A 25467-nucleotide genomic window follows, 5' to 3' on the forward strand; every position below is an offset into this window, starting at 1 on the left:
CTACTTCGGGAGCAATAACTGTAGCCATAGTTGTGTCAAGGTTGTTACGACTTGCTTCACAAACATGTTACATTGTTTCAGGTATTAGGCGATATGAAGACTCACCTATAACTTATCCCGCTCTTGCTGTAATCTTCCAGTGTAACATCCTGTATGAACAAGTCTCTGAAAAGTGGCTCTGTTAGTCCTATAGCGAGGTGCACCTTATGTATACTGGCAATTTCCAATCAACACAAGGTGTCCAACCCTGGAGTGAAATACTATAGGTGTACAGGAGGGCTTGTACATCCAAATGAAAGGGAGTATAACATAAACAGATGATGTTTATGATGTTTATATGAAGGCATATAAGATATAGTAGACAATAGGATGTTCTATGACACGGGGCCCGGGTGAGGAAAGTGCCAACCTGCAGAGTTCCTTCCATATTAGGGCTGGGTGCGTGGTATTAATCACTTCCGGGCCTACTGTCTTTAATTACCACTCTCCTCTGCATTCACTCCCCCAAAGATCCATACATACACGCACTCATTTCAGAATGAAACGCACCATGCCTTCTCCGAAACGTCGAGGACTCTACAGTCATGATCCACGCCAACTCAATCCCCAGATATCTAACCTGTGTCCTGATTTTATCAATGTCAGCCCAGCCGGTGCCAGGTCGATGATTGAAAAGATCAACTCCGAGCACGCTGATAGACACTTGGCTTTCCGAAACACCAGCGACCAACTTGAGCTTCTGAGGCTCGAGACCTTGCGTCTCAGGTTAGTGGAATCCACGAAACCCAAGCCTAGTCTAGAAAACGGGATGATTCCTCAACGTGCCACCCACGTCTCAACTGAAGACTTGAGTTCCGATGGAGATCCGGGTCCCACGGTCCGAAACTCGACACGATCCTCGACGCGACCCCGTGCTGCAGTCTTGAGCGAAAGTGAGATCAGTGTTCTTGATCTCGGTCCCAGTCTACACTCTACCCATCTTTCAGCTCGACCCTCTCGCCGCAACTCATCCTCTTCAACTCATCCTGGAACCGGTCTCGCCCGTACCACTGCTCCCAGCTTTGTGCCGGGGCCTGGCAGTGACACTTCGGACCAACCAGTTGAACGCCACCTCCGGACAGAAGAGCTTGAATCTGTCGCTCTCACTTCCGCCAGTGGCTCGGTTAACAACGAGTTCCCTTTCACCCTACGTCAACGCCGCCAGAACCGAACCAACGTCAATCTGCCCAGCCCTCAGGAGCTGCGCCCTAATCGCGCAAACCGTGCATTTTCCCTCAGTGGCCCTCAGAGTGCGAGAGATAGATCTCCTAATTATTTCGGTGACGAGCCCATTCGCCGGATTTTCTCGCTCTCTGTTCCGCAATCTCCCCGGTCTCCATCCCTGCCGCCCAATCCAACTCTACGACGTGCTCAGAGCTCCTTTAATGGAATGGACCCAGCATTTTCAGCTATGCGTAATGCAGAGCTGGGGAGACAAAACGCACGCGACGCTCGAGGCCCTCGGAGTGCCGATCGGAAGTGAGACACAGGGCGCAAAAGCACTGAGGTATGCGATATGACGGTTATTTCACGTTAGGAGAAAGCTTCATGGACTTTGATGCTTGTCTGGGACACGGTGGAACAATATCTGAAGCTTTGAGATGTGGGAATTGGTTATGAGTTCTAGGATCTTGCAAATGTTTGCATTCAATGCTCTTTGCTTTGAGCCTTTTGCCATACATCACCTGTTTATTAACTGATTACTCTCAAACGATGATTATTTTTAACTCCATGTTATGTAGAGTACACTCTTTGTTTTGTGGATATATTGAGCATGACTTGATCCATATAAGCAAAATATCTTAAGGTAGTGGACTAGGGCTACATTGATATATACATCGGCCGCTCTTGGATCATCGTTTAGTGACGCTGCGATCACAGGAAACCCGGAGTTCAGGCTGAAACCATCTCAACCGTTGCAAATATTCTAAGACAAAAAAGCATTTATGTGTTCTTTCTTACAGCATCTTGCCCATATTCATTCTATCCATGCTCAGGTGAATATCGAAGCCCAAGCCTCTTTCATGACGTAATCGCCAACACCGCCTTGCACCAGCCACACCTTGACTTCCCCCGCAGATCCCCAGGAACAGCTTCTCCAACTCAGTTTCCGGTATTAGTCGGCCTTATCAAGCCTTCATACCTTCATAATGTGGAACGACGAAGACAACAATCCCTACGGGGCCTTTGACCAACATCAGTCTGGCCTATCTGACTCCCTGCATTCAGCCGCACTCTCTCCCCGTAAGATCTCCGCTTGATGTTCTACCCTAACGCTTCTGCCTTTGGAACAGTATCTCACAGTAGCTAGCTCTTTACCAACATGATTCAACCCCCCATCTAGCCGCGACTCCAGTAGCGAGCCTCCCGATTACATCACGCATACCGACGACCTCAGCGATCCCGAAGATGAGGCCGAGTATGGTGCCGCCAGTGAACAATACCCTCGGAAGAGCGTCTATGATAGCCGGATTGAGCAGCTTCTTTATGAAAACCCCGAGATGCCAATCTTGATCACAGATGCTGGGAAGAACCATGAGGGCGGCGGGGGCTTTATTGTATACACAATTCGGACCGCGGTATGAGAATGGTGCCTGACGGGGGACTGTACAATGCTGAATGTTGATAGGACCTGGAAGTGCGCCGTCGATATTCCGAGTTTGCATCATTGCGACAGACCCTTGTCAATTTGCATCCCACCTTGGTCGTTCCGCCGATTCCCGAGAAGCATAGCATGGCGGATTATGCAGCCAAACCCACCAGGGCCAAAGACGATATGGCCATTATCGATCTCCGAAAGCGCATGCTCAGTGTGTTCCTCAACCGCTGCAGGCGTATGAAGGAGATCCGTGAGGATGGAGTGTGGTGGAGATTCCTTGATCCCAACGTTAGCTGGGTGCGTTTGAACTGGAAGTTTCTGGATACGGGGTTATTAACTAACGTTTGTTTAGAGCGAGGTCTTGAGCTCCCATCCTGCAGCATCGGTTCCAAGGAATAACCTCAAAGCGCCACCTCTTGACCCCGCAAACCCCACACCAGCCCATGGCTGGCTCCCGATTCCGTCTACATCCGCAAAGCTCAAGCCTAGCGGAGGGACTGCCACGGCTGGCGCAACCGCGGTATTGCCCACGTCGCCGACTGAACCAGAGCCGCCCTCGTTCCTAGGACCTGAGATTCTCGGGCGATTCCCTCCTGAGTCACGCAAGCTTAGCGAGCAAGAACTGGACCCTTACTTTATTAATTTTGAAGCGTCTACGCGCGAGCTAGAACTACTGTTGCAGGGAAACATTGAGAAAGTTAATCGACGATCTCTCTCACATTTGTCCGGGCTCTCAGCCGACTTAATGGAACTGGGAGCGCGTTACAACGGATTCTCTCTTTCAGAGCAGTCACCAACAGTGGCTGCCGCCATTGAACGGATCGGGCAGGCTGCGGATACTTCTTATATTGAAACCGAAGAACTATCCTCGGCTTTGAGTGCAAGTTTTGCGGAACCTATGCGGGAGAGTGCTCAGTTTGCTAGTGTGGTTCGCGGAGTTCTACGATACAGAGTGCTCAAGCGGGTACAACAAGAAATGACTCGCGATGAGTTGTCGAAGAAAAAGACCCTACTCGACTCCCTTGAGCGCAGTGAACTCGAAGCCAAGCGCATCGAGCAGTATCTCAACCGCACTGGCCCTCATTCTGGAGGGACGAAGCCTCGTTCTCAGTCAACCTCATCCGCCATCAGCAGCGAAGGGGGCAACAGTCCCGTCATGTCAGCTGACTCGGGATTCCCATCTACTCACGACGATTCCATGAGCCCTCTGCCTGGATCACAGATCGGAGGTCTCAAGAGGTCTGACCCGTCAGTACCAGGCTCCCCCGCTCATCGAAAGACATCCAGCGGGACCTTTGTCGCGAACAAAATCTTCGGTCGCATCAGTCATGCTATCCACGGGTTTGCGGATGTAGATCCCGAACGAACCCGTCGGGACCAGATCGGCAAGACGAAAGAAAGTTTGATTCAGGTATGTGAACAATGGAGTAGAGTTTGACGAGATGGTTCATTAAACTAATCCCTAATTTTAGTTGGAGCAAGCGTTGGAAGTGTCCGAAAAGGACGTCAAGGATGCGAGTGCGGGTGTGCTGAATGATCTCAAGCGCTTCCAGAAGGACAAAGAAGCCGACCTGCGACGATACATGGTATGGATTGCCCTGTACATGATTTAAGACCAAGACTAAACATGAGTTTCTAGGTCGCATATGCTCGTTGCCACTTGGACTGGGCTCGCAAGAACCTAGAGACATGGACCGAAGCCAAGGATGAGGTGGACAAGATCGTGGCTCGATAGAAGACCATTACTTCATCTCCAGCCTGATGGAGCTCGGCGCGCTGGCGTTAGGCGGATATCTTTTTTATTTTTTATTTTTACTTTTTTACTTTTTTTATAACTTGTCATTACTCTGGAACTCGCTGGAAATGTAAATCTGGTATATCCAATTATCTAAGTCTAGGCCATTCTGTATACAAAGTACATATGTAGTAGCCCTGAAGGGACAGGATTTTGTCTTACCTGTGCCTTCGTACCTGCAACCCTACAGGGATTATATTATATTATTGGAAAAGGTCAAAAAAGACGAGAAAAGGGCTAGCTCCTTAGATGTGATTAATATCTGTTCTCATCAACCCTGTAGAAGTGATATGTTTGAAATTCAAATCATCCATTCCCATCATTTCCTGTGACTTCAAAAGTACGATCGTCACTGCAACCGATTTCCAAAACTACAGATATATCCCTTGTTTGTTAAGTTCACTGACTTACGTACCCAAAGTTTAGGAGCCCAATAATTAACTAACTAGTGGCTGATATGTAGTTGTGTTTAAGAGTTGATCCATCTTTTGTGCCACGAATCCTTCCAATCCTTCCGCTTCCATCATGCCAAGGCCCAACCATGTTCTATCTCTTCTACAGACAACAACTTGATCTCTAGGCATTCCGAAAACCCTGCAGGCATGTCCGATTGCGGGCCCTCTATTGAGTAACCAAGTGGACCGTGTCGCAGTTCCTTGAACCCCCTCTGTGTCCATCACCAACTCCGCCTAACCAGGGCGGCAACGCCGTGCGTCAACCGAAAACGATGTGTGCCTGCATCAATCAAGATGATCGTCAGGGCCGGTCATTTATCACGGTCGATGTCGCCGCCTGGCCATCGCGATGAATTTCGAGATCGATCTCTTTGGAAATTCCCTCGACGCTGGGTTAAGATGCTTTCCTTCCTCGCCTTACTATGTTTCTTCTCCGTCGCTCTGGGTCTAAGTATCAAAAGAGATCAGAACTTTCAAAATGGTCAGAAATTACAAGATCTTGGAAATGATCAGGCTGTAAGCCACTTTCCTCCTCCCCGTCAGACACAGCACCATACACATGATCCTACTATTCTCCGTGTGGGTGATGAATATTATCTTTATCATGTCGGCGAACACATCTTCATTGACACTGCGCCGAGTATGGCCGGCCCGTGGAAACGTGCCGGCAGTGTACTGGATGCCAAGAGTGTGATCCCGAAGGGTGACCGTGCCGTACCATGGGCACCGGACGTTATCGTCGTCGACGGCACATACTATTGCTATTACAGTGTTAGTAAGGCTGGTTGTCGCGACAGTGCTATTGGCGTGGCCACTTCGAACTCTCCGGGTCCGGGCAATTGGGTTGATCACGGCGCTGTTATTGAGACGGGCACAGGAAATGGGTCGGACATTTATCCCTACACCAAGTCGAATGCAATTGACCCGAGCACATTGGTCACTCCCGATGGAAAGGCTTATTTGACTTATGGAAGCTACTGGAATGGAATTTTCCAAATTCCGCTGAGCAAGGACCTCCTCTCTCCAGCCAGCACTACCGAACCCGATGAGCGTCAGCTGGCTTGGGAGCCGGAATCTCTCGGCATGCCGAATCGCTTGGCCAACAACATCTGCGGTGACCCGAGCGGTCCCCATCCCATTGAGGGTGCTTTCATCTCCCACAATGATGGATGGTACTATCTCTGGTTTAGCCATGGTTTCTGCTGTAATCTGAAGGAAGACAATCTGCCGCCCGCTGGTCAAGAGTAAGTCTTAATGACCAAATAGTTAGCTTGTTGTTTCATACTAACGTACTTCAGATATTCCATCCGCGTTGGACGCTCTCAAAGTCCCCGTGGGCCATTCACAGACAAGTCCGGTAAAGATCTCGTCGAAGGCGGCGGCGAACTTATCTACGGCTCGAACGGAGAGACCTATGCCCCAGGCGGACAAGCTGTGATCCGTGATGGCGATACCGATGTGCTCTACTACCACTACCGTGCGTTTAACCCCTAAACCCAAGTACCATTTTCGAACTCCCATACTGACCTCATCTACAGTGAACACGACCGTCGGCATTGCATTCCAGGTGAGCTCACACTGAATTATTGGCAGGCTTGTGGACCACGATTTTCGTTGTTCATGCACCCCTGTCGATCCTCCTTCGTTATCCCTTGCACCATACCCACGAACGTCATGAAGATCTGATATCTAACACATGTTATCCACAGGACGCCTTCCTTGGATTTAATCCTCTCAAATATGCCGACGGATGGCCCATCGCTCAGGCCTGATCTGATCTCACACCTGCACGTCATGCATTTCTCTATCTGTTCTCGACTTTCCGCTTCCCCCGCCCACTCACTATAGATAATCTCGACCAAGGCCCTGCTGCATTTTGCATTCGCGTTCATCTCATCCCTTTTCTTTCGAGAACCAGTCTCGGATTCTGCACATTTCTGCGTTCTTGTTTATCAACATACCTGGAGCAGTCGCTTCGTCATCTCTTTCGCGTTGATAGACCTGTTTTCATCCCTCTCGCGACTCCATTGCTTATACGCATTACCCGTTCTGTTCAAAGTTCGTCTGCATTTCGTGGCGTTCAGGTCTTGGGCTAAAACTCTTTGCTCTTAGTATATCTACTCGTTTATGTGTGAACTGTGAATTATTTTGCCAATACATATTTTACCTCCATGGAACAATTCCAAGCTATGCATGTATTGCACAGCAGTCAAAGACCGAGTATATAAGTCCATATATGGAAAAATGTTCCGTTTCAAGATAATTAGCGCAGTTATCGAACTCAGTATTGCCAAATCTACTTGGTTGTTGAAGTCGATATAGGATTGCCCAATCAATTCGGGCGAGGGACCAACACATTCAAGCACTAAGCAATGATGTTGATTCGATTTCGTTGGTCTAGGCATGGCTATATTTCTACTTCATCCGCTTGAAGGGTCAAAATGCATAGAATTCTTAAGATATCTAAGATATAGATTGTGCGAGGTAAAACACAGGTCATAAAATAATCATCGACTGCACATATGAACGTGAACGCCAATCCATAATACCTGGAAAATTTAACTTCACCATTTCTGAGTCTCTTTCCAGTCCGCCTGTCTGCGATTGTCCCATTCTGCATCCGAGCGTTCGGGCGAGCGGCTTCGACTACGACCTCTCTTCAAATTCGCATTTGCCTCTAATTCAATCTCCCAGCGCTCCTTCTTCTTCTTTTTGTCCCGGTGCACATTTCTATCTTGACTCCAGGTTGGACTGCCACCGCCACGGCGTTCTTCGGCATGTCCCCAAGAGTTAGACCTGGACCTGTTGCGGCTGTTGCGGCTGTTGCCCCGTTCCTCATGGATATTGTATCCCCAGTCACGGTTGGGACTTGATCGGCCTCTTGACATTCGCTCTGGAGACGCATCGTGGTCACGTTTGCTTCCCTTGTGGTAACTTTTCGTATCATCATCTCCCCATGCATCGTTGCGATTGTGGTCTTCGTTGGAATGGTTGCTCCGTGAATGGCTGTTTCCATGGTCACTCTGACCCCAAGCACCACCAAGGAAATCCGCGTCGTTTCCTGACACTCGATCCGGAGACGCAGGGCGGTTGTTGTCCCATCGAGAGCCCCTTTCCGGTGGACTATTGTGATTTTCTCGTGCGACTCGTCGTGGGGAACCCGATCCACTATTTCTCTTCTCTCCTTGGTCGTTTTTGTTGTTGTTCTGGCTAGTATTGTCTTCGTTGTCCCGCTTGGCTTCCTCATTTTCCCAGCCACTTCCACCATGGTTGCTAGTTCGGTCATTCTGTCCTTTTGTGTTTCCCCACGAGTCGTCCTGCTCGCCCTGGCCCCCCTGCGCCTTGGGAGACTGGGCAGTGGGGGATCTCGGGTGGTTCTGGCCTTGGTTCTTGTTTTTCTGTTTGCGCTGGTATCGGTTCTCCTTGCCTCGTTGCTCATTATGACTTTGCTGCTGCTCTCTCTCCTGTTGGTACTTTTGTCTGTTCTGCAGCGCCCGTTGTTTCCTTTGCTGCCGTTTGGATAACGGGTTCAGCTGCTGGTTCACCGTATGGGGAGGACTATGGATGTTCACTCCGTTGGGTCCTTGGAAATGATGGTCAGAAATCGGGTATCTGGTAAACGTGGGCTGCCGGGGGTGAACATACTGTGGCGGGCGCAGGTCATGGGATAATCCTCTGGTCTTTGGGCGAACCCACCCGCTAGTGGTAAAGTAGGGTTCAAATATTGGACCTTGGGCTCTGTTCGCGGGCTCATAGTTGGCCTGGGTGCGATCTCTGTTTATTCTGCCGAAGATTTGGCCTTCTTGATGCATTCGGGCCACATGTGATCGATGCCAAATGTAGAACAACCACGCGAAGGCTGGGGTGACGAATGCTATCGCCAGAAGAACCCCGACTAGAACATTGTCCTTCATGGTGTAACAACGTAGTGGAAGAGTGGCTCAAAGTAACGGGTTAAAGTGTGTGCAGCTGGAGTAAATTCTGTGGAAGATTCGTGTGCACATGAAATAGTGATGGAATAATGCAGATTTCAAGAGACCCAGGAGGGTAAAGAGAATGAAAAGAATGAAGGATGGAGGTGAGGATTCAAGATCTTAAAATAGGAGATCGATATCAAGGAAGGTTGACGAGGGAGACAAAAGAGGAAAGAGGTAAGAGATTCAAGTGAGAAATGGAAGGAGCAAACGAGATATGTATACTGACTATAGACTATATATCTATGTATTCTATCTAAGTCTCCCAGATGTCCTTAGTTTTATATATGTTGTCTCCTCAATACTTAAGGTGGACGTAGAAGGTGGAAAAAGGCTTAATTCGTAAATGGGGTCTTCTATGTATAATTTGACTTGGATTACAGCTCACATTTCCAATGCAGCCTGGATTCTCGACAACCAATCCCCATGAACTGACGACGATTGGCCTGCGTCTAAGAGAGATTCGAGTGATCCCCGGAAGTCGTTTGGCTGCACCCGTAGACTCTCTGGTGCCGGGAAGACTTGCGAGCTCAGACCAGACGAGATAACAATAACGCGGAGACCAAGGGTGAAGATCTCAGGCTTCGACACCCAACCAAGAAGTCCATCCGGTTCCTTCTCAGAGCCAACAAGAGAACAGAGATATGTTAACCCGTCAAAGGCCCAGGCAGAAATTTCATCCAACGAGAGCTTAGTGTATGCCGAGGGAGTCAACCGCAACAGAGCTCGCGACCAAACCTCAACCTCACGCACATCATCGATAAACAGATTCTGTTTCTCCTCCACGAAGAGGACGGTGCTCTCTTGGCGATGCTCTGCGATCTGGTCTGACACAGCGTCTAAGTGACTATGTTCGTCAGATCCACTGATCCTTGGCTCCTGGCCAGTCAAATATCGAAGAACCCGTTGTCCAAGGAGTGCGGAATCTGAATAGTTATCGATAACAAAGTCGGCAAGCAGGGCGCTTGCATTGAGAGGTGCCAGGGCCACATCTGCGTCAGGTGAAACGGATGAGCGTGATAAAACCCAAGAGGCAGCTGATGCAGCCACATCACGTATTTCATCATCGTCATCATTGAGCATGTCATACAAGACTAGATAGACGTCTAGTAGCACCGCATCCACACGTGATTGGGAACCAGGGGATCTAAGAGCCCGTGAAAAGCTGCCAACAGATACGGCTGCAGCGAAACGGGTTGTGAATTCCTAGGAAACGAAAAAGATTAGACCGGTGACTGGATTATAGAACAAGTACTTCGATAAACTCACAGTCTCCTCACTCAAGGCAGAGCGAAGCTTGATAGTCCAGCTGTGGATATCGGCTTCAAAAGAGGACGAAGGTGACTGAACAACAGATCGCCGAATGGCCAATAGACAGCCTCGAAGGCGGAGCTCAGCGTCTGTTGCCTCTCGGTTCCAGATTGTGATATCTGTTCCGGGGCGGAAGCTATTTGCAATAGCATCCCATGGAAGACCGATGCTTGACAAAGAATCGAACTGTGACGATATTAAGTTCTCCATAATAGAAGCCAAATTGGACACGGCCATTGTTTTCACATCAGGTCGACTATCTCCCAAAATCACAGACGAATACAAGTCGGCCAATGGCTGTTTGTACCTCTCGTCTTCGCTAACTGACTCGTGGAGCTGCTCCAAAATCCAACGAGCGACATCTGGATCGTATTGCGACACTCCACTGAAGAATGCTGGGAGCTGCTCCCACTGCTGGGAAGTAAGCAGTTTCAATGTTGTGCACCAGGCAAGCGCTCTTCTAAGGAGGGCAGATGCTCGGCTAGGGCTTGAAAGGTTCCACTCCGCCTGAGAAGCGTCGAAGACGAATCCTAGAATACCATCGAGGTCGTGAGCTTCGAACATCTCGTTGATGAAAGAAATAACTTGGTCTATAGATCTGTTAGCTCATATGCGTTCTTTGCCTAGATGAATACCCACTTACTTTCGCTCTTTGCTTGGATCGCCCGCTCCATTGTGCCATTGAGAATTTCAACGAGCTCACTTGCCACAGTGGGCGATTTTCCAACGCGGAACAGGAATCCTAGTACAGTGCGCAACGTTGTGAAAAGTATATCAAGGTTCGCTGCCAATTGATTAGTTCGAGTACTATTAGGAAATTTTTCAGTGAACTCACATATCCAGAAATCATCGGTTGTGAAGGAGTATCGACGAAGGGCATATCGTACACACAAAGCAACACCATGAACATAGTTTTCGGTGATCTTTGAGGGAAGCGTAATGAGGGTGCATAACTCTTCCGGGATTTTCTGTCGAGTGAGTAATGACGCATATACACGGGCTGCATGCTCTCTAACACCCCGAACAGGGCTGCTCAGGTGCCCAAGAACCAATCCGCGTAGCATCTCGTCAGTAGGATCATCCAAGCTGGGGACTTTGTCACCAACGAGTTCCAGCGCAGGGAATACCCGCTCGGTAATAATTTCAGTGCCCTCCGCTGCTTCACCCGGCGTCGTTGTAAGAAGACCAGAAAGCAGTTCAAGCAGACCAGAGTACTTGGGGAATGTTATCCGAGATCCTGGCTCTGAGCCCGAGTTTCCTCCAAAGCCAGGTCCAGCACCGGGAATGACGCGGCACATTTTTGTGAGTAGGGCGCGGAAGAGCATCAGTCCTGAATTGCGAAGGGCCCAGATTGGAGACCCTAGGCGTTCGGCGGAGAGCGTAAGTGCTTTCATGATGAATGGCTCGGTATGAGGACCAAGCTTGGCGTTCGTGAAGATATCTTTCAGGCAATTCATTGCATGAACCTGGGGCAGCTCCAAGTACTGTCTCTCTTTGTCGTACTGCACGGAAAGGGATGAGATCTCGTGGAGTTCATTAATGGCTTCGTTGAAGAATGGAGTTCCGGGATCGGAACCAACAATTCCTGTCACCAATGCAGGCAAGCCAGCGGACCGACGGGTGAGTTGAGATGCCGAGTCAAAGATAGTCGACTTAGCTTCCTGGTACCAGCTCCTAGGAAGTTCTCGGATTGACGGGTCCTTCGAGGAGCTGCATCGTTGACAGCATGTCGCAAATGTCTGTGAGACATTGGAAAATGCACCCCTATGCCGGAGTTCAGCCAGCTGTGTGAAGCTCACGCCTCCAATGTTTGAAAAGTCTGCCAGATTGAGTCCGTCGTGGCCACTTGGTCCGTAACTACTATTTAACATAGTAGCATGGAGCAAAAGACTACTCCAAGTCAGCAATTATACATATTAAGAAATGGGTTGAACTTACGTTGCTTCGCGAAGAGATCTCCAGGAATAAGAAAGGGCATCCTTGGGTCCCACGTTCAGATCCTCAGTGGGCTCGTCCGAGTGACCTTCGGGTGAGTCGATACACAGCAAAGGCTTCGCCTCAATCCAGATCTTATCGCAAATTGCAACAATGCGGTCATGGACAGACCGCCAAGCAGCGGACCCCGACCCGTCAGATATCAGGGAGTGGAAGCTTGGCATAAGGACAATATACCTGGAATTGCAATTAGCATATTACCTCTCGTTCGGACCAAGACAACATACCTGAGACCGGATGTATATCCATGAAGTGGGGCCTCGCGCATAGTGGAGGTGAAAAGGGTCTTTGAATCTAGGAGACGCTCCTCAAGCTTTTTCAAAATTGTGTCGACCACTGATGCCTTGGTTGCCCACCATCCAGAAACAGGTTGACCGGAGTTAGCTGGCAGGGATGCGCAAAAGATGATGTGGTATAGACGAGCAACAGTATCAGCGTGATCAGCTCTGCTCGTGTTACTCGCCAGCCTTTCCGCTCGAGTAATTGCATCGGTCAACCGCATGCCGACAGCTGACAGCTGGTCTGTCTCGTTTTGCAAGCCGTTGAGCAGGATCTCCCGAGGGCACAAACTCAAGATCGAAAGCGATGTTTGTCGAACCTCCTCGAATGGATCAAGCAGGAGATCAATCAACAACCGGAGTAGTTGAGCATCAAACACTTCGAGGTTGACTTTCCAAATGTTTTCCATCTCTGATTTTTGGAGTTTGACCTCTATCCGTGGATCAAGACCGGAGTCTAATAGGAGCTTCAGAGCTTTGAGGGCAGTGATGTGGCGCGGATACGAGGCTGCCAGACGCAAATCATTACCCAGTAACTTTAGGTACGCCTTTAGGAACTCCGTGGTTTCAGTTTCATTTCTGACCTGGCCTTGAGCTAGCTTGTTGGCTGTTTTCTCGATCTTGAAGGCAACATCTTCATCTTTGACAATGCCACCTCGTAGACGAACAAAGAACTTGCGTGTCAGACTCAGAATTTCTCCTCGAGTGTGTGCATCAGATTCAGCATGCATTGAGGGTAGTCCTCGAAGGATGGCCTTGGTTGCCCGCACCGTAAATGGCTTTACTGTGGAAAATGCCGTGATCAACAGCGAGAGAGCCGCTATACGGATATTGGCCTCGCGGTGCAGGAGAAAGTTGCCGATCACGTCGCTCTTCATGATCAATGCCTCATTTTCGTCAAGTTTCATTTTGCCGACATTAAAAATATCTGCGCATATTAGAGAATTGCCAACAAATCCAGGTTGACGACACTACTCACAATCTTCATGAACCAAGTTGACTTTCTTGCCAATCTGCAGAGCAGCAAAAAGAACCATATACTCTTCCTCGGGGGCATCGGTCATATCACCTTTCAGAAGGCTCTTGACAGGGAGAGTGTCAAGGAATACCTTAAAGCCATTGGGATCGATAGTAAACAGAGGCTGCAGGAGCCTATTGGACAGGTCTTCCAAAGTTTCCATGTTTTGTAAGACCATGCGTCTCACTGGCATTACCCACATCGCCGACAGTTTTTCCGGTGAGTTGCCAGGCTTCATCTTCTGGATCAAAATTGCTAGTACATTTCCAGCTGGCAAAGCCATAGTTCTGTTGTTGGTTTGGATCAAAAGCCCCAGAACAAAGATCCTTGCTGCTAGTTCATCGGAAAGGCTGCCAGATGCAGTGTCAAAGGCAGGGCCTGATTCACCCAGAGAAAGAGTCTCATGATCGTTGGCGAAGAGAGTTGCCCATTTATCTGCGTTCTTCAAAAGCCACTGGCGAACCAATGGGATAAACTCGCTGGGTAACAGGGCATCCTTTCTAATGAATGTCTCCAAAAATACCAGACACCCCTTCAGTCGTGATTGAGGCTCCCCAAGCACAATGCTAGGAATCAAGGCATCAATAATTGAAGTTTGAAGGGCTGCTCTTGTCGTTCCTTGGTGACTTTTGGCTAAGATGGTAGTGATTGAAGCGAGAAGTTGCTTAACAGGCTTTGGTTTGGCGTCTTCATATCGAGTCGAACAAATATCGAATATTGACAGCCATGCCTTTTGTGAGAAAATCAATCCTTGAGTTGCATCACATTGTGACTTTGTGGCAGCATCAATAAAAGCAGAGGCAGCATTGCATGCCTCTGCAAAATGAGGTGGCGAGATAGATGCTGTCGATAGGGTCTGTACCAACGACTGCCATACCCGGTTCACCTTTCTTTTGCGTAACAATCAATATTAGAACAAATTGATTCTTATGAATTCGAGCATATACTTCACTTACTCATTGTCTTGGCATGTCCGTGTGAATTTCACCAATGTGCCTTTGGCGATATCTCGGAGAGTTTTCTCCGAGAACAATTGCACTTTCTGCACAAGGTCTTCCATTTAGGTTGATGCAACACGTTGCACCTGACGTGAATTCAACAGTCAGAACCCCAATTCTACAAGCCTCGGTATCTTGGATAACGGTTACCGCGAAAGGTCTCCCCGACGATTAATTTTTATGCTCCCCGCGATGCCTCAGGCCGCCAAGTGATAAAAGTGGGATTCCGTATCGGGTAAAGCGCATAACCCTCGGCCAAACTCTTCTCCGTTAGATCCCCGGAAGTCACGGGACCGAAGTTTTTGCTGTTCCGATGCCAGTGGAGCTGCGAACACAGGGTCATCACTTCTTTTCCAGTCATCCGCCCCTGCCTTCCAAGGTTTTTCTTAGGTTCTTGTAATTTTATCTTCTATCCTTTATCTTTCTATACATCTCTTCACAATGTCCATCTGGGACTCCCTCAGCGGCCGCAAGCAAACCGGGCCTGATGCCTTCGACCCTTCAAGCGCGCAAGATGCTACATCCTTCCTCTCCGAGGTCGCTATTCCCGATCCCTCTCGCCTCCACCCCCTGGCTGGTCTGAACCAGGATGCCCTCGACTACCTCTCCCTCGACGACTCCGCCCTTGACGAACTCCCCGGCTCCCGATCAGTGTTGCCATCCCGTGGATGGTCAGACGACCTTTGTTATGGTGCCGGCACTACCTATCTCGTTGCACTCGCTACTGGAGGTGCATGGGGACTTGCAGAAGGATTGAAAAAGACACCATCTACGGCAGCACCGAAAATCCGTCTTAACGGTGTACTCAACTCGGTTACCCGTCGCGGTCCATTCCTCGGAAACTCGGCTGGTGTTGTGGCTATGGTTTACAACGGATTCAACTCCGGTCTCGGATACGTGCGAGGCAAGCACGACGCGTCTAACAGCATTGTGGCCGGCGCATTGAGCGGCATGGTTTTCAAGAGCACACGCGGACTTAAGCCTATGATGATCTCTGGCGGCATTGTGGCTTCCATTGCCGGTGCCTGGGCTGTATGTATACCGATGTGATGTGCTGTGTGGACATTTTGCTAACTGCTACTCTACAGGTGACACGAAAGGCTTTCTTCTAAATTGCTAGCATGGCCAGTATTATCCTCCTCCGCTACTCGGTTATCCGATACTCCATACCCTCCACGCCACCCTTAAAACGACACTGGCGGTTGACGATTAGCCGCCTCGCTTTGTCTTTCCACCTGCGATGTATTACAACTATTTTTTTTTATTCCCCCTGCGGGTCTCTTCACTCCGGCGCTTCAAGCTTCATGTTTCGCATTTATGCGTGGGTTGGGAATGGGATGTGCAACTGGGTTTGTACTTTGTATTTCTTCTGTGTACATAGAAAAGTCTCTTGCATACCTGCGATTCATTGGCTATGGCGCTTGCAAGTGTCTGTCAGTAACGTATCTTAATGCTGCTAGTGACTTCCAATAGACAATTTCTTATACTTCCTGACCCAAACTAATAAGTGAAGTTCACATTCATACTGACATTTTAGTTGCGGAATGAAATAATGTTCGGTATGCTTCAAGAGTGGTCTCAATGCCACGAACGAGCTGTGACGGTGGAGCCCTTGGACGGCTGCCCTACCTAGGTAAACATCTGGGTATACGGTCTTCCTGTATTTGCCTAACCCCGTCACATCTCTTCTGGCTTCCAATTTCCAGAATTTATGCCGTCCTACAGTCTGTGGCTAACCCCAAAGGAATAAACTTGCCAAATAGTCTGGCATTAAAATTCCATGCCAACAGCCGACTTCGATGAACATGACACTACGCAGGAGCTACAGAACAAAAAAAAAAAGGAATAGAAAAGAAACCATACATTCTTGATATGCATTTGACCTCCTCACCAAGGCAGTGGAACTTGGTAACAAGGTGGAATATGACGGCAATGAAGGTGGGACCATGAACCAAAAAATGGAAGCTTCCATGGAAAACCCCTCTGGCGACAGAGAGCTATCTCTTGGAAAGGTTCCAAAATTGGGTTGGAGATGAAGACAGAGCCCCAGAAGGTCCATGTGGGTAACCCCATAACCCCAGGAAGGACAGTCAGTATCCGCAAGAGGTGAGTAAGAGTGACCCAGCCCAGTTACCTCCACCGACGTGCTTCGTGCCACAACCTACTCTGAGGCCTCATAAAGACCAACGAGTCAACATATTGAAGGTAGTTGACACCACGATGTGCAATTTGGACCCGGAGTGGGATGAAGAAGGAAGAGAAAAGAAAGAAGGAGGGAAGTGGGAAGGAGAGGGTGAATTTATACATTCCGATTCTCTTTATGGCTGTTCTTCATTTGGAAGAAACCGTCATGGCGCTCTGCGAAAGGCTGGGCTACGAATTCCGCCGTGCTCTATACTCGGATCCTAGGGGCGATATAGCGGAAATTCATGCGGCGAATAGGAAGAGCTAACAGGAAAGATTGGAGTCAGGGGGCACTACGATAGTTATTTTGGACAAAAAAAATCATTCGGATCAAGCTTTTCGATTAGTTCAAACTAGTAAAAAGGTAATAGTTACATACTCCGAGGACGCACTGATGAATATGTGTAGTAAATATTAAGCTTTAATGCAAGTAGTACTTCCCTCCCCTATAAATACGCCCAAACGCAGGTGCATTTACTAGCATAAGAACACCGGGCTGTCTTTGATACATTTCCAAAATCGTTGCCGGCCAACTTCAGTGCTCATGGGGGCGTCTGGCAGGGGCCGGTGGTTGCCGACGCGCGGTCAACGGGGAATAATTTTTATCACCCGGCCGAACCAGAGCTTTCACCCTCCTCCAGATCCTTGACAATGCCAGATATATCCTCAAAAAAAGCAAAAATCCCAAAACCACACACCAAGACTTTCACTGGATGTTGGACTTGTCGAGAGCGTCGAGTAAAGTGCGACGAAGAACACCCTCGCTGTCAGCGGTGCCAGCGGAGTGGTTGGGAATGCAAAGGGTATGATTTGCGCCTAGGATGGTCTCAAATCCCCGGGAGTCGCCCCCATCGGCGTGAATTTCGGCCCCTAGCAGTGGATGTGGACCATGAGTTATCATCTGCCGCTGTGACGGCGCTGCTGGTTGAGTTAGATGGATATTCAGGGGACGACTGTGCCGAAAAACGAGGACCATTCTCGGTCTTCTCTGTTTCTTCATGCCCCGAGAATCCAGATTCAGGCTGTGTTGATCTACTCAACTTGGAAGATACACTTTCAACCCAAAATGTGGAAGTTACGCAGTATACCTCGTCGGACTTAATTAACCCACCAGTTGGTGACAGAGATAACGAGCTGGCTTCACTGAGACCAACATGGGACAGATTATCACCTATTACCCCACCATCTGCGTCTGAATTCAACGAGGAATCATGCACAGCATTGCCGGATCCTAATTATCGGGTTGATGACATCTTTATTAACGCAACTGCTCATGTCGTTAATCATAAAAATTCCGAAAACAGGCTGTCAGAACCGAGTGATTATGGCAGACCAGTATCAAATATTTGCAACGATGGGACCGAGATCTCCATCTGGAAGTCCATGAGTCCATTGATTCTCCCCAGACCAGAGACAGAGCTAGTCCATCACTGGGTTGTTTTTCTCAGCGGAAACATGCTCCTAATCGACACCGCGGACAACCCCTGCCGGACAGTGTTCCTGCCTCTGGCTCTGAAAGGCCTCGATGCCTCCCCAACAGAGTCGAACATCCATCTCTCAATCTTCCACGCCATTTGTGCCTCCTCTGCCTTCAGCCTTTCTCACCTCCGCCACGATTCGCGGTACCACTCCCTCGCCGTCCACCATGACCAACTAGCTCTGCGTCATTTGCGAGGAAGCCTGCAGCGGGCTCGCTGCCTAGATGAGCCCACATTAGCTGCCGTACTCACCTGCATCTCCGCTGAAGCTATGTCTGGTCGCCGCAGCCGATGGAGGGCGCATGTTTCTGGATGCCTTGGCCTCCTGCAAAACGAGGTCCAAGGCGACTGGATCCAAAGTCCGACTGCTGCTAGATTACTTCAAAGTTATCTGTCTCTTTCGTCTCTATGTAGTCTTCCTATACCCGAACGGCTGATGTCGCTCCTCAATGGCCCCTCCGATTTCCATCACCACCTAGAGCGATCTCATGGAGTCACAACACCACTGGTCCAATACCTCGCTCAAATCACTACACTTGTTGAATCCCGGACACAGCTATCCGTCGAAGAACTAGACCGACTTGAACTCCAACTCTACTTGAACTTTCCATCCCCGTCCAACCCAAACGCCCCAGGTTCGATCATCGTCCAACACGCTCTGAACTCATTCTACTATGCGACGATTGTATACTTCCGCCGCAGTTTGCGTGGCGCACTTTTGTGTGACGTACAGGATTTGATCGAGAAAGCAATACACGAGCTTGAATCTGTTGATGCGCTCACGCGTGACAAGGGCGGTTGTTCCTACAACTGGGCAAGTTTTGTAATTGCGGCTGACTGCGAGCGATCTGATCTGCAAGGTCGCATGTTGGCATTCTTTGACCGGAAAAGTCGGCACGGGATCCAGAATATCAATATATTATGTGAAATTGTTCAAGCCCTGTGGAACCGGCGGACAGCGGCTGGACCGTATGTCGATATACAGTGGCAGGATATTGCAAGGGAAGCTGATTTTGACTTCATGCTTGTTTGAATATATGGATAGAAACATACAGGAGACAACGTCATATGATATCTTTCACCGGGGCAACAGTTGTTCTTCGTTCAACAGTTGTTCTTCGTTCAACAGTTGTTCTTCGTTCAACAGTTGTTCTTCGTTAAACCCATTACCAATTGCCCTGAGATGTTCCACCCGTCTATAAATACTCGGGGGCCCACAGAACAAGCCATGTGGAGTCCAAAGTGGGTACTCGAACCCTTTCCCCACAGAGCAGATATCTACAACACTACGAGTATGAACTTGTATCACTGGTTCAAATCTCTACAAATAAAAAGTCACCAAAAAGATCATATGCATTAGCCCCCTACAAACTAATACCAGTTGAAACCGGTAATGCATCATAAAACATGTTCTCCTCACAGAAGCCAGTACATTAGAAGGACTCGCAATAGCACCAGGGAAATTCAACGGCGACGAAGTAAGCAAGAAAAACTACTTCCTACTATCCCTACAAGCATGAGTCAACACTTTCAAATCCCAAAGCTCCCCAAGCGGAATACCCAACAAACTAAGACACCACTGATGCAACACAAGCTCAGCTCATGGGTAGGCTGCTCAACGCCATCGATGATAGGCGGCATAGTCTCAACAGCCGTATTATCACTAGTAACAGCAGCGGAATGTCGATCCCAAAGTCGTCGCGCCATTTTTTTACTCCCCTCCAGTCCACACATCTTGCCACTGCTCATCGCAGCGCCCTGCTCGACACCGGTCATTTGACTCAGCGTCTCTGTTACGCCGAATCGGACGAGCAGGATATCTCCTGCTCGGAAGGTTAGTCCCTGTCAGGCAGCGACTGCTTATAACTCGGCGATTCCGATGCGGAAACCGGAGAATTGGTCGTAGCTTATTCCGTGGTTCTGTGCGTAACTCTTGAAGTCGATTAGTACGCCTCGGCCTGTCACACAATCACGTTGGTGCCAGTCTGGGTTTTCTCCGTTAGCCTTTTTCAGTGTTGGGGTTGAGTTTGATTGGGATTTCCTTACGGTCTAGTGTTGGGAGATGCTGGGTAGATTCGGGGGTTTGAAAGGCATCGATTGTTGGTTTTGCTCCGTTGTAGGTGAGGCCGGTTGGGAGATGTATGAAGTTAGCTGGGTTGAGGTGTTATTCTTTGAATTCGGAAGGCTAGAATTTTTGGACACACCGAAGCTATGCCATTGATTACTGGCTTGAGTATTGAACTCAATCTGGAGTTGATTAGCTCTAGTAGAAGAGAGAACCACCCGGCAGTACAATACCTCATCGTCAAACCCATAGTGGCTGCCATATTCTGGGTCTTCCAACTTTGTAACATAGTGACAGAGGCTTTTTCGATAGAACCCTGGAATTTTGATGCTTCCGATGGGCCAATTGGTGGTATTAGGGATCATGTTCTGGAGATAGTGGAGGGCATTCACTTTAGAGAAATAGACACGCTTTGGCGAACCTCCGCGACAGCATTCTTGAAGACTTCTGGGGTGAGTAGATTCAAGGTGCCCATGACATCTTTCTTATCGTCTTTGTCGAAGACGCCCCATGCACAGCCTTGTGGTATCCCCTTAACAGGGGGAAGGTCATCAAAGCTCGGGGGAGATACCCTGATTCCAGGTATAGAGAACAGAAGGCCCCAAATCGGGAAACCGTGTGCCAAAATGGACCGTCAATCTCCCCTATTTGGGGGAGGGGGTTTCGTCGGAAAGAGATGAAAACAATATCTCAATTGTGTTGATTATATCTGTCAGATCTGGGTGGCCTTTGGTTTTGCTTTCATGCGCCTAGCGTTCGGTGTTCGGCGTCAGCATCCTACACGAAAGATTGAATGCAACACTTGACTTGATAGTGCTACGTATCTCTTCATTTTATCGTTCTAAAATACAAATTCGAGGTTACAAATGAGGCTGCCCCTGTCTGATCACAAGTAGCGTAGGTCCCAAAGCCAGCCTTACACAATATTGCAACAAGACGCGCCCGGTAGCGATGACGACTGAGAAGTTAACGAGGTACACTAGATGGACACAGCCTAAGAGTTGGAACCAGCTTATTCGAGAGTAGGCTCACAATCGATCTATATAAGATCTGTGACGTGAGTTAATGCGATCGATATGTCGAGTTGAATTCTAGTTGAATCCATCCGCTGGTTCTAGAATGCAGCCATCTGCAGACACCCGACTTCGAGAAGCATGATCTGCGCAAATGAACAATGAGTTCGCAGATACGGAGGAATCACCTGGCAAATGAGAAGGACGCCCCAAGAGCCAGCTCTTTAATATTGTTGGTTTGATATTAAAATTCAAATCCTATCATTTTCGGTGTGAAGCTCAGGATTCAACATATAAAGCCCCACCACGGTCGGATCCTGGTCTGCGGGTTCATATGTGCCGATCCCTTCCCAGCCACTTTATTCAGCCAGCAAATGGGCACGGTGCTGGGGTGCACGACGCGACGCTGATTGACGAGTTTGTTGGCAAGTCTTTTGTCTCTTAGCTTTGCTCCTGATACCGTAATTGACCTTGGTCTTAATGGTGCAAAGGAAGGTTGGAGGATTTCCAACCCCAGAACCCTGAAACCAAAAAATAACCCCGCTAATCTTGGAAATGGCCACACGGCCCCTCCAATTAATTGAACGTATGCACATTATGCCCCTTGCGATTCGACGCCTCTCCCGCAGCAGCCGTAAAGATGGGCCCAGCGATTACTAGTATGCGGCTGATTTACCCGGAGAATGGGTTATAACGGGATGGATCGAGGCCACGTCAACTCTCAAGAATGGAGAATGACTTGGCTTATCGATTCGTATTGGACGAGTCGGAATTTGATGACGGTGCTCTACAGGATCACCAACAGAGTGTCGTTATACGGTCAGCAGCCATGCCAAGGCGGGGGGGGCTTCGATTTTGGGTTCGATTGGTGAGCCACGGCGAGAACTAAAATTAGTTATTACCAGTGGCGCACAGGACGCGTTTGTCCCCTACATGACTGCAGATAAAGCGATCCGGGCCAAGGGCAAGGGTTGAATATTGAGGTATGTAGGAACGAGAATGGATATACAGCGTAGAATATAGAAAATGGTAGAAACGATCTTCATTGATATTATGAGGTATAAATCTACAACATATAACTACAACATAACTAACTATACAACATACCTCAGTCTTGGAGACCCACAGAAAAGTGCAGATGATAGACATACCACCTTCCTCATTGGGAACTACACTCGGAGCAAACAACTTCAGGGATCACACAGTATTAACATGGTATTAAAAGATAAATGTCAATATCAAGTCATATTAATCAACCTATTTTCAAATGTATAGTAGACATAAATATGAGGATAATATCAACTCTCATCTTCTAATCCATTCGAATATCTCCAAATCAGTAAGGACATATAAACTCAAGTAAACACTGCGGGGAACACATGGTCGGCTAACCAGATTAGGATCGTCAGCTGACTAGTGTGTCCGATTAATTTCGTCCTGCTCATCTTCTTTTCTTTTTTTTTTTTTCTTTTTGTGGTTTTTTAGTTTTTTGTTTAGTTTCTTTTCTCTTCTTTTCGCTGCATCGCCCAGACCATGGCGTTTTTCTTTCCTTTTTAATTGCATTTACTCGTCCTTCATTTTTGACCATCTATTCTTATTTTCCACCTTCATATGAACTTTCATACCTAAGAGAGGTGTGACCCTTAACGGGTCTTCCCACGCTAAGGCCATTTAGGCCTGGAGGCTTAGTTGGGGAGTTCCCAACCTTGGAAGTCTTATCTTTGGCCGTTAAATCTTGTGACTCCGACCCCCCCACACACCCCGGAGGAACTCAACGCTCCCGGCCTTCCGTTTGCGGCCGAGTCATCCCCCTCCTCCCCAACCCAATACCTTTTTGGTTCCAATAATATACCAAGTCCGGTCTATCGACCATGTCAACGATGTTTCAAGATGCAAGCGACAATGAACATACAAAGAAAGAGGACGCACATAGCCGTCTTTTGGTAGACGAGCTCGTACCTTCCATACTTAATCCCGAGTCGCCACTACCTTCTCTCCAGATTCGCACCGATCTACCTAGTATTCAACAGTCCAGCTCTGGCGACTCTGATCCTTATGTTTCGACTAGTTTGTCCGGAAGTTATCCACGCCGTACCCCCAGTCTTCGTGCCCTCATCGCACCACCTATATACAGTGCGGGTTCCTTATCACCAGCATCCATCATGTCCTCGCCTCAATTGAATGCGATGGGTGACATAACTCCATTGCCGTCGCCAATTGGAGGAGCCTCGCCGTGGCGGAGAGCCGATCTGCCTTCGTTATCTCGTTCTTCGTCCATGGCGTCGCGGAGCGGTTCCAGCCTTCGCCTGAGCGATTCCTCACAGATGCTTGGGCCACCCGTCATGCCCCGTTCGCGCGCCAAGCCATACACTGGAATTGATGGCCAAGGGGAGGAGTCATCCATGACCAATTGGCGTCGTCGCGACTCTTCCTCAAAGAATTATCATTCTCATTCTCGGAACCGCAGTCTGAGTGACTATGCGCCACCCGGCCGTGTCTCTGTTCCTCCCCGTCCGATTGCAGTGCCAGGGAATACCGGGCTTGGCATTGCCTCGTCCTCCAGTATAGATTCGAAGTCCAATGGACTTCATCGCGAGCAATATCTCGCTGTCCACCGAGGTATCGCATTGCCGACCGTTCGTCCTCCCAGCCCGCCTCGCAGCAGTGGCAGTGGATATAGTGACAATGAACCCGTCATCCGTCATCCTGTCCCGCTCTCCACGCCCCAAGAGATATATTCCGTCCGGTCGGTCCGCACCGAGCAGGCCCGTATCTACCAGAAAGTCCGGGCATTGGGTCAGGGCACGTTCAGTCAGGTCAGTCTGGCAGCACGCGTGGAACCTATCCCCGACATGCCTTTGTCACCGGATGGGGATGGAGCTGGCGCATTCCACGGTTTTGTCAACAACCAAAAGCTCGTCGCCGTCAAAATCATTGAGCATGGACCTGCCGGTGGCGCAGATGAGGGCCGGCTGGAGGTGTCACTCAAGCGTGAAGTAGAAATCCTGAAGTCGGTCAACCATCCGTCTCTCGTCCAACTGAAAGCATTCGGCAGCGATGAAAAGCGTGCTTTGTTGGTTTTGGACTATTGTCCTGGTGGTGATCTATTCGAGTTTGCAACGTCAGGAGCTCCTCGTATGTCTGCGGATTTGATCCGGCGTGTTTTTGCTGAATTGGTGCATGCTGTGCGTTATCTGCATGCTCATTACATCGTTCACCGGGACATCAAGTTAGAAAGTGAGCCAGTGTTGTTTGGCAAAATACTGCAGACCTTGTACTGACTATGTCTAGATGTTCTGCTTACCATTCCCGCTCATTTTATGGATGACGTGCAGGACTGGCGTACCTACGACCGCGCCGTGGTCACCCTCAGCGATCTCGGACTGTCTCGACGCATCCCTGAACCGCCCGAGAGCCCGCTTCTGCATACCCGATGTGGCAGCGAAGACTACGCAGCCCCCGAGATCCTGATGGGTCAGGCTTACGATGGCCGCGCCACCGACGCTTGGGCACTCGGCGTTCTACTCTATGCCATCATGGAGAACCGATTACCCTTTGATGTTCTGCCTGGCACTCGAGGAGATCCTGCCAAACTTCGTGCCCGCACTCCGCATCGTATCGCACGTTGTGAATGGGCTTGGTATAGATATGCCGACGAGGAGGAGGAATGGGATCCCGAGAAGGGTAAAGGACTTGAAGGGGCCCGTGACTGCGTGGAAGGTCTTCTCAAACGCAACACGAAGCGCAAGACCCTTGATGAGATTGCTGCTATTGATTGGGTGCGTGATGCTATCGATGTGCCTGGTGGTCTGAAACGAGGCGACAAAGAAGTGCCATAGAGCCGGTCTCCGATGTGCCTTGTTGTCTCCGTATATTATCCTTCTTTTTCTTCCCTTTTTTTTTTCACCTGTCTGACGTTCCCTCATTCTCCTCTTCCCTTTCTTGACTCACATACCTTTTCTTCTACTTTTCTTTTTTATTATTATTATTATTGATTCTTATTATTCACGAGACACGATGACTACACGGGTCATTATGTGGATTGAATGTTATGTTTTATGGCTAGACCGGCTTTTATACCCTTTTTTTACATACAACTACATATGTGCCTCCATGAGGTAAGATACGGAAATACAAGACACATTTCCATTTTGTCCGCTACTGCAGACATCCCAACTGGCGATGATCACGTTGTCATGACTCGTGACCGAATTAGCCAACAACTACCATCTTGATCTCCGCTTCCAAGTTACACAGGGAGAGCT

The 25467-nt window shown here is 48.9% G+C and overlaps 9 protein-coding genes across 9 annotated transcripts; 6 read left to right on the forward strand and 3 right to left on the reverse strand.

Moving 5' to 3' along the window:
- Window positions 1–538: 538 nt before the first annotated feature.
- On the forward strand, window positions 539–1522 carry N7516_003851 (uncharacterized protein; the record flags this gene model as incomplete). Its single annotated transcript, XM_057216571.1, has 1 exon — window positions 539–1522. One exon carries the CDS (start codon window positions 539–541, stop codon window positions 1520–1522), a length of 984 nt encoding a protein of 327 aa, XP_057078454.1.
- A 667-nt stretch (window positions 1523–2189) lies between these two features.
- Window positions 2190–4373, forward strand: N7516_003852 (PX and BAR domain-containing protein; the record flags this gene model as incomplete). Its single annotated transcript, XM_057216572.1, has 6 exons — window positions 2190–2239; window positions 2384–2618; window positions 2669–2935; window positions 2991–4049; window positions 4111–4224; window positions 4278–4373. The coding sequence occupies 6 exons, from the start codon at window positions 2190–2192 to the stop codon at window positions 4371–4373; spliced, it is 1821 nt and encodes a 606-aa protein (XP_057078455.1).
- Window positions 4374–5182: 809 nt separating this feature from the next.
- Window positions 5183–6660, forward strand: N7516_003853 (putative endo-arabinanase; the record flags this gene model as incomplete). The annotated part of the gene is made up of 4 exons (XM_057216573.1): window positions 5183–6132; window positions 6187–6365; window positions 6427–6455; window positions 6598–6660. 4 exons carry the CDS (start codon window positions 5183–5185, stop codon window positions 6658–6660), a joined length of 1221 nt encoding a protein of 406 aa, XP_057078456.1.
- A 792-nt stretch (window positions 6661–7452) lies between these two features.
- N7516_003854 (uncharacterized protein) lies at window positions 7453–8802 on the reverse strand (the record flags this gene model as incomplete). Its single annotated transcript, XM_057216574.1, has 1 exon — window positions 7453–8802. One exon carries the CDS (start codon window positions 8800–8802, stop codon window positions 7453–7455), a length of 1350 nt encoding a protein of 449 aa, XP_057078457.1.
- Window positions 8803–9246: 444 nt separating this feature from the next.
- On the reverse strand, window positions 9247–14524 carry N7516_003855 (uncharacterized protein; the record flags this gene model as incomplete). The annotated part of the gene is made up of 8 exons (XM_057216575.1): window positions 9247–10068; window positions 10132–10763; window positions 10817–10957; window positions 11009–12033; window positions 12112–12345; window positions 12396–13374; window positions 13426–14354; window positions 14421–14524. The coding sequence occupies 8 exons, from the start codon at window positions 14522–14524 to the stop codon at window positions 9247–9249; spliced, it is 4866 nt and encodes a 1621-aa protein (XP_057078458.1).
- Window positions 14525–14816: 292 nt separating this feature from the next.
- N7516_003856 (protein transporter TIM23) lies at window positions 14817–15647 on the forward strand. Its single transcript, XM_057216576.1, has 2 exons — window positions 14817–15494; window positions 15551–15647. The coding sequence occupies exons 1-2, from the start codon at window positions 14904–14906 to the stop codon at window positions 15572–15574; spliced, it is 615 nt and encodes a 204-aa protein (XP_057078459.1). The 5' UTR covers window positions 14817–14903; the 3' UTR covers window positions 15575–15647.
- A 1650-nt stretch (window positions 15648–17297) lies between these two features.
- N7516_003857 (Zn(II)2Cys6 transcription factor) lies at window positions 17298–19157 on the forward strand (the record flags this gene model as incomplete). The annotated part of the gene is made up of 1 exon (XM_057216577.1): window positions 17298–19157. The coding sequence occupies one exon, from the start codon at window positions 17298–17300 to the stop codon at window positions 19155–19157; it is 1860 nt and encodes a 619-aa protein (XP_057078460.1).
- Window positions 19158–19654: 497 nt separating this feature from the next.
- Window positions 19655–20664, reverse strand: N7516_003858 (uncharacterized protein; the record flags this gene model as incomplete). The annotated part of the gene is made up of 6 exons (XM_057216578.1): window positions 19655–19947; window positions 20014–20109; window positions 20171–20275; window positions 20329–20371; window positions 20423–20557; window positions 20611–20664. 6 exons carry the CDS (start codon window positions 20662–20664, stop codon window positions 19655–19657), a joined length of 726 nt encoding a protein of 241 aa, XP_057078461.1.
- A 2409-nt stretch (window positions 20665–23073) lies between these two features.
- N7516_003859 (putative protein kinase) lies at window positions 23074–25041 on the forward strand (the record flags this gene model as incomplete). Its single annotated transcript, XM_057216579.1, has 2 exons — window positions 23074–24439; window positions 24494–25041. 2 exons carry the CDS (start codon window positions 23074–23076, stop codon window positions 25039–25041), a joined length of 1914 nt encoding a protein of 637 aa, XP_057078462.1.
- Between the last annotated feature and the right edge of the window lie 426 nt (window positions 25042–25467).

The sequence above is a fragment of the Penicillium verrucosum genome (assembly GCF_028828655.1).
Source record: "Penicillium verrucosum strain IBT 35672 chromosome Unknown utg000001l_segment0_segment0, whole genome shotgun sequence".
Taxonomy (NCBI): Eukaryota; Fungi; Ascomycota; class Eurotiomycetes; order Eurotiales; family Aspergillaceae; genus Penicillium; species Penicillium verrucosum.

Bases quoted from the DNA above. Each gene is read 5' to 3' on its own strand.
- N7516_003856 (XM_057216576.1), top strand. From the start codon at position 14,904: ATGTCCATCTGGGACTCCCTCAGCGGCCGCAAGCAAACCGGGCCTGAT. The intron at 15,495-15,550 runs GTATGTATACCG...GCTACTCTACAG, and splicing joins CCATTGCCGGTGCCTGGGCT to GTGACACGAAAGGCTTTCTT.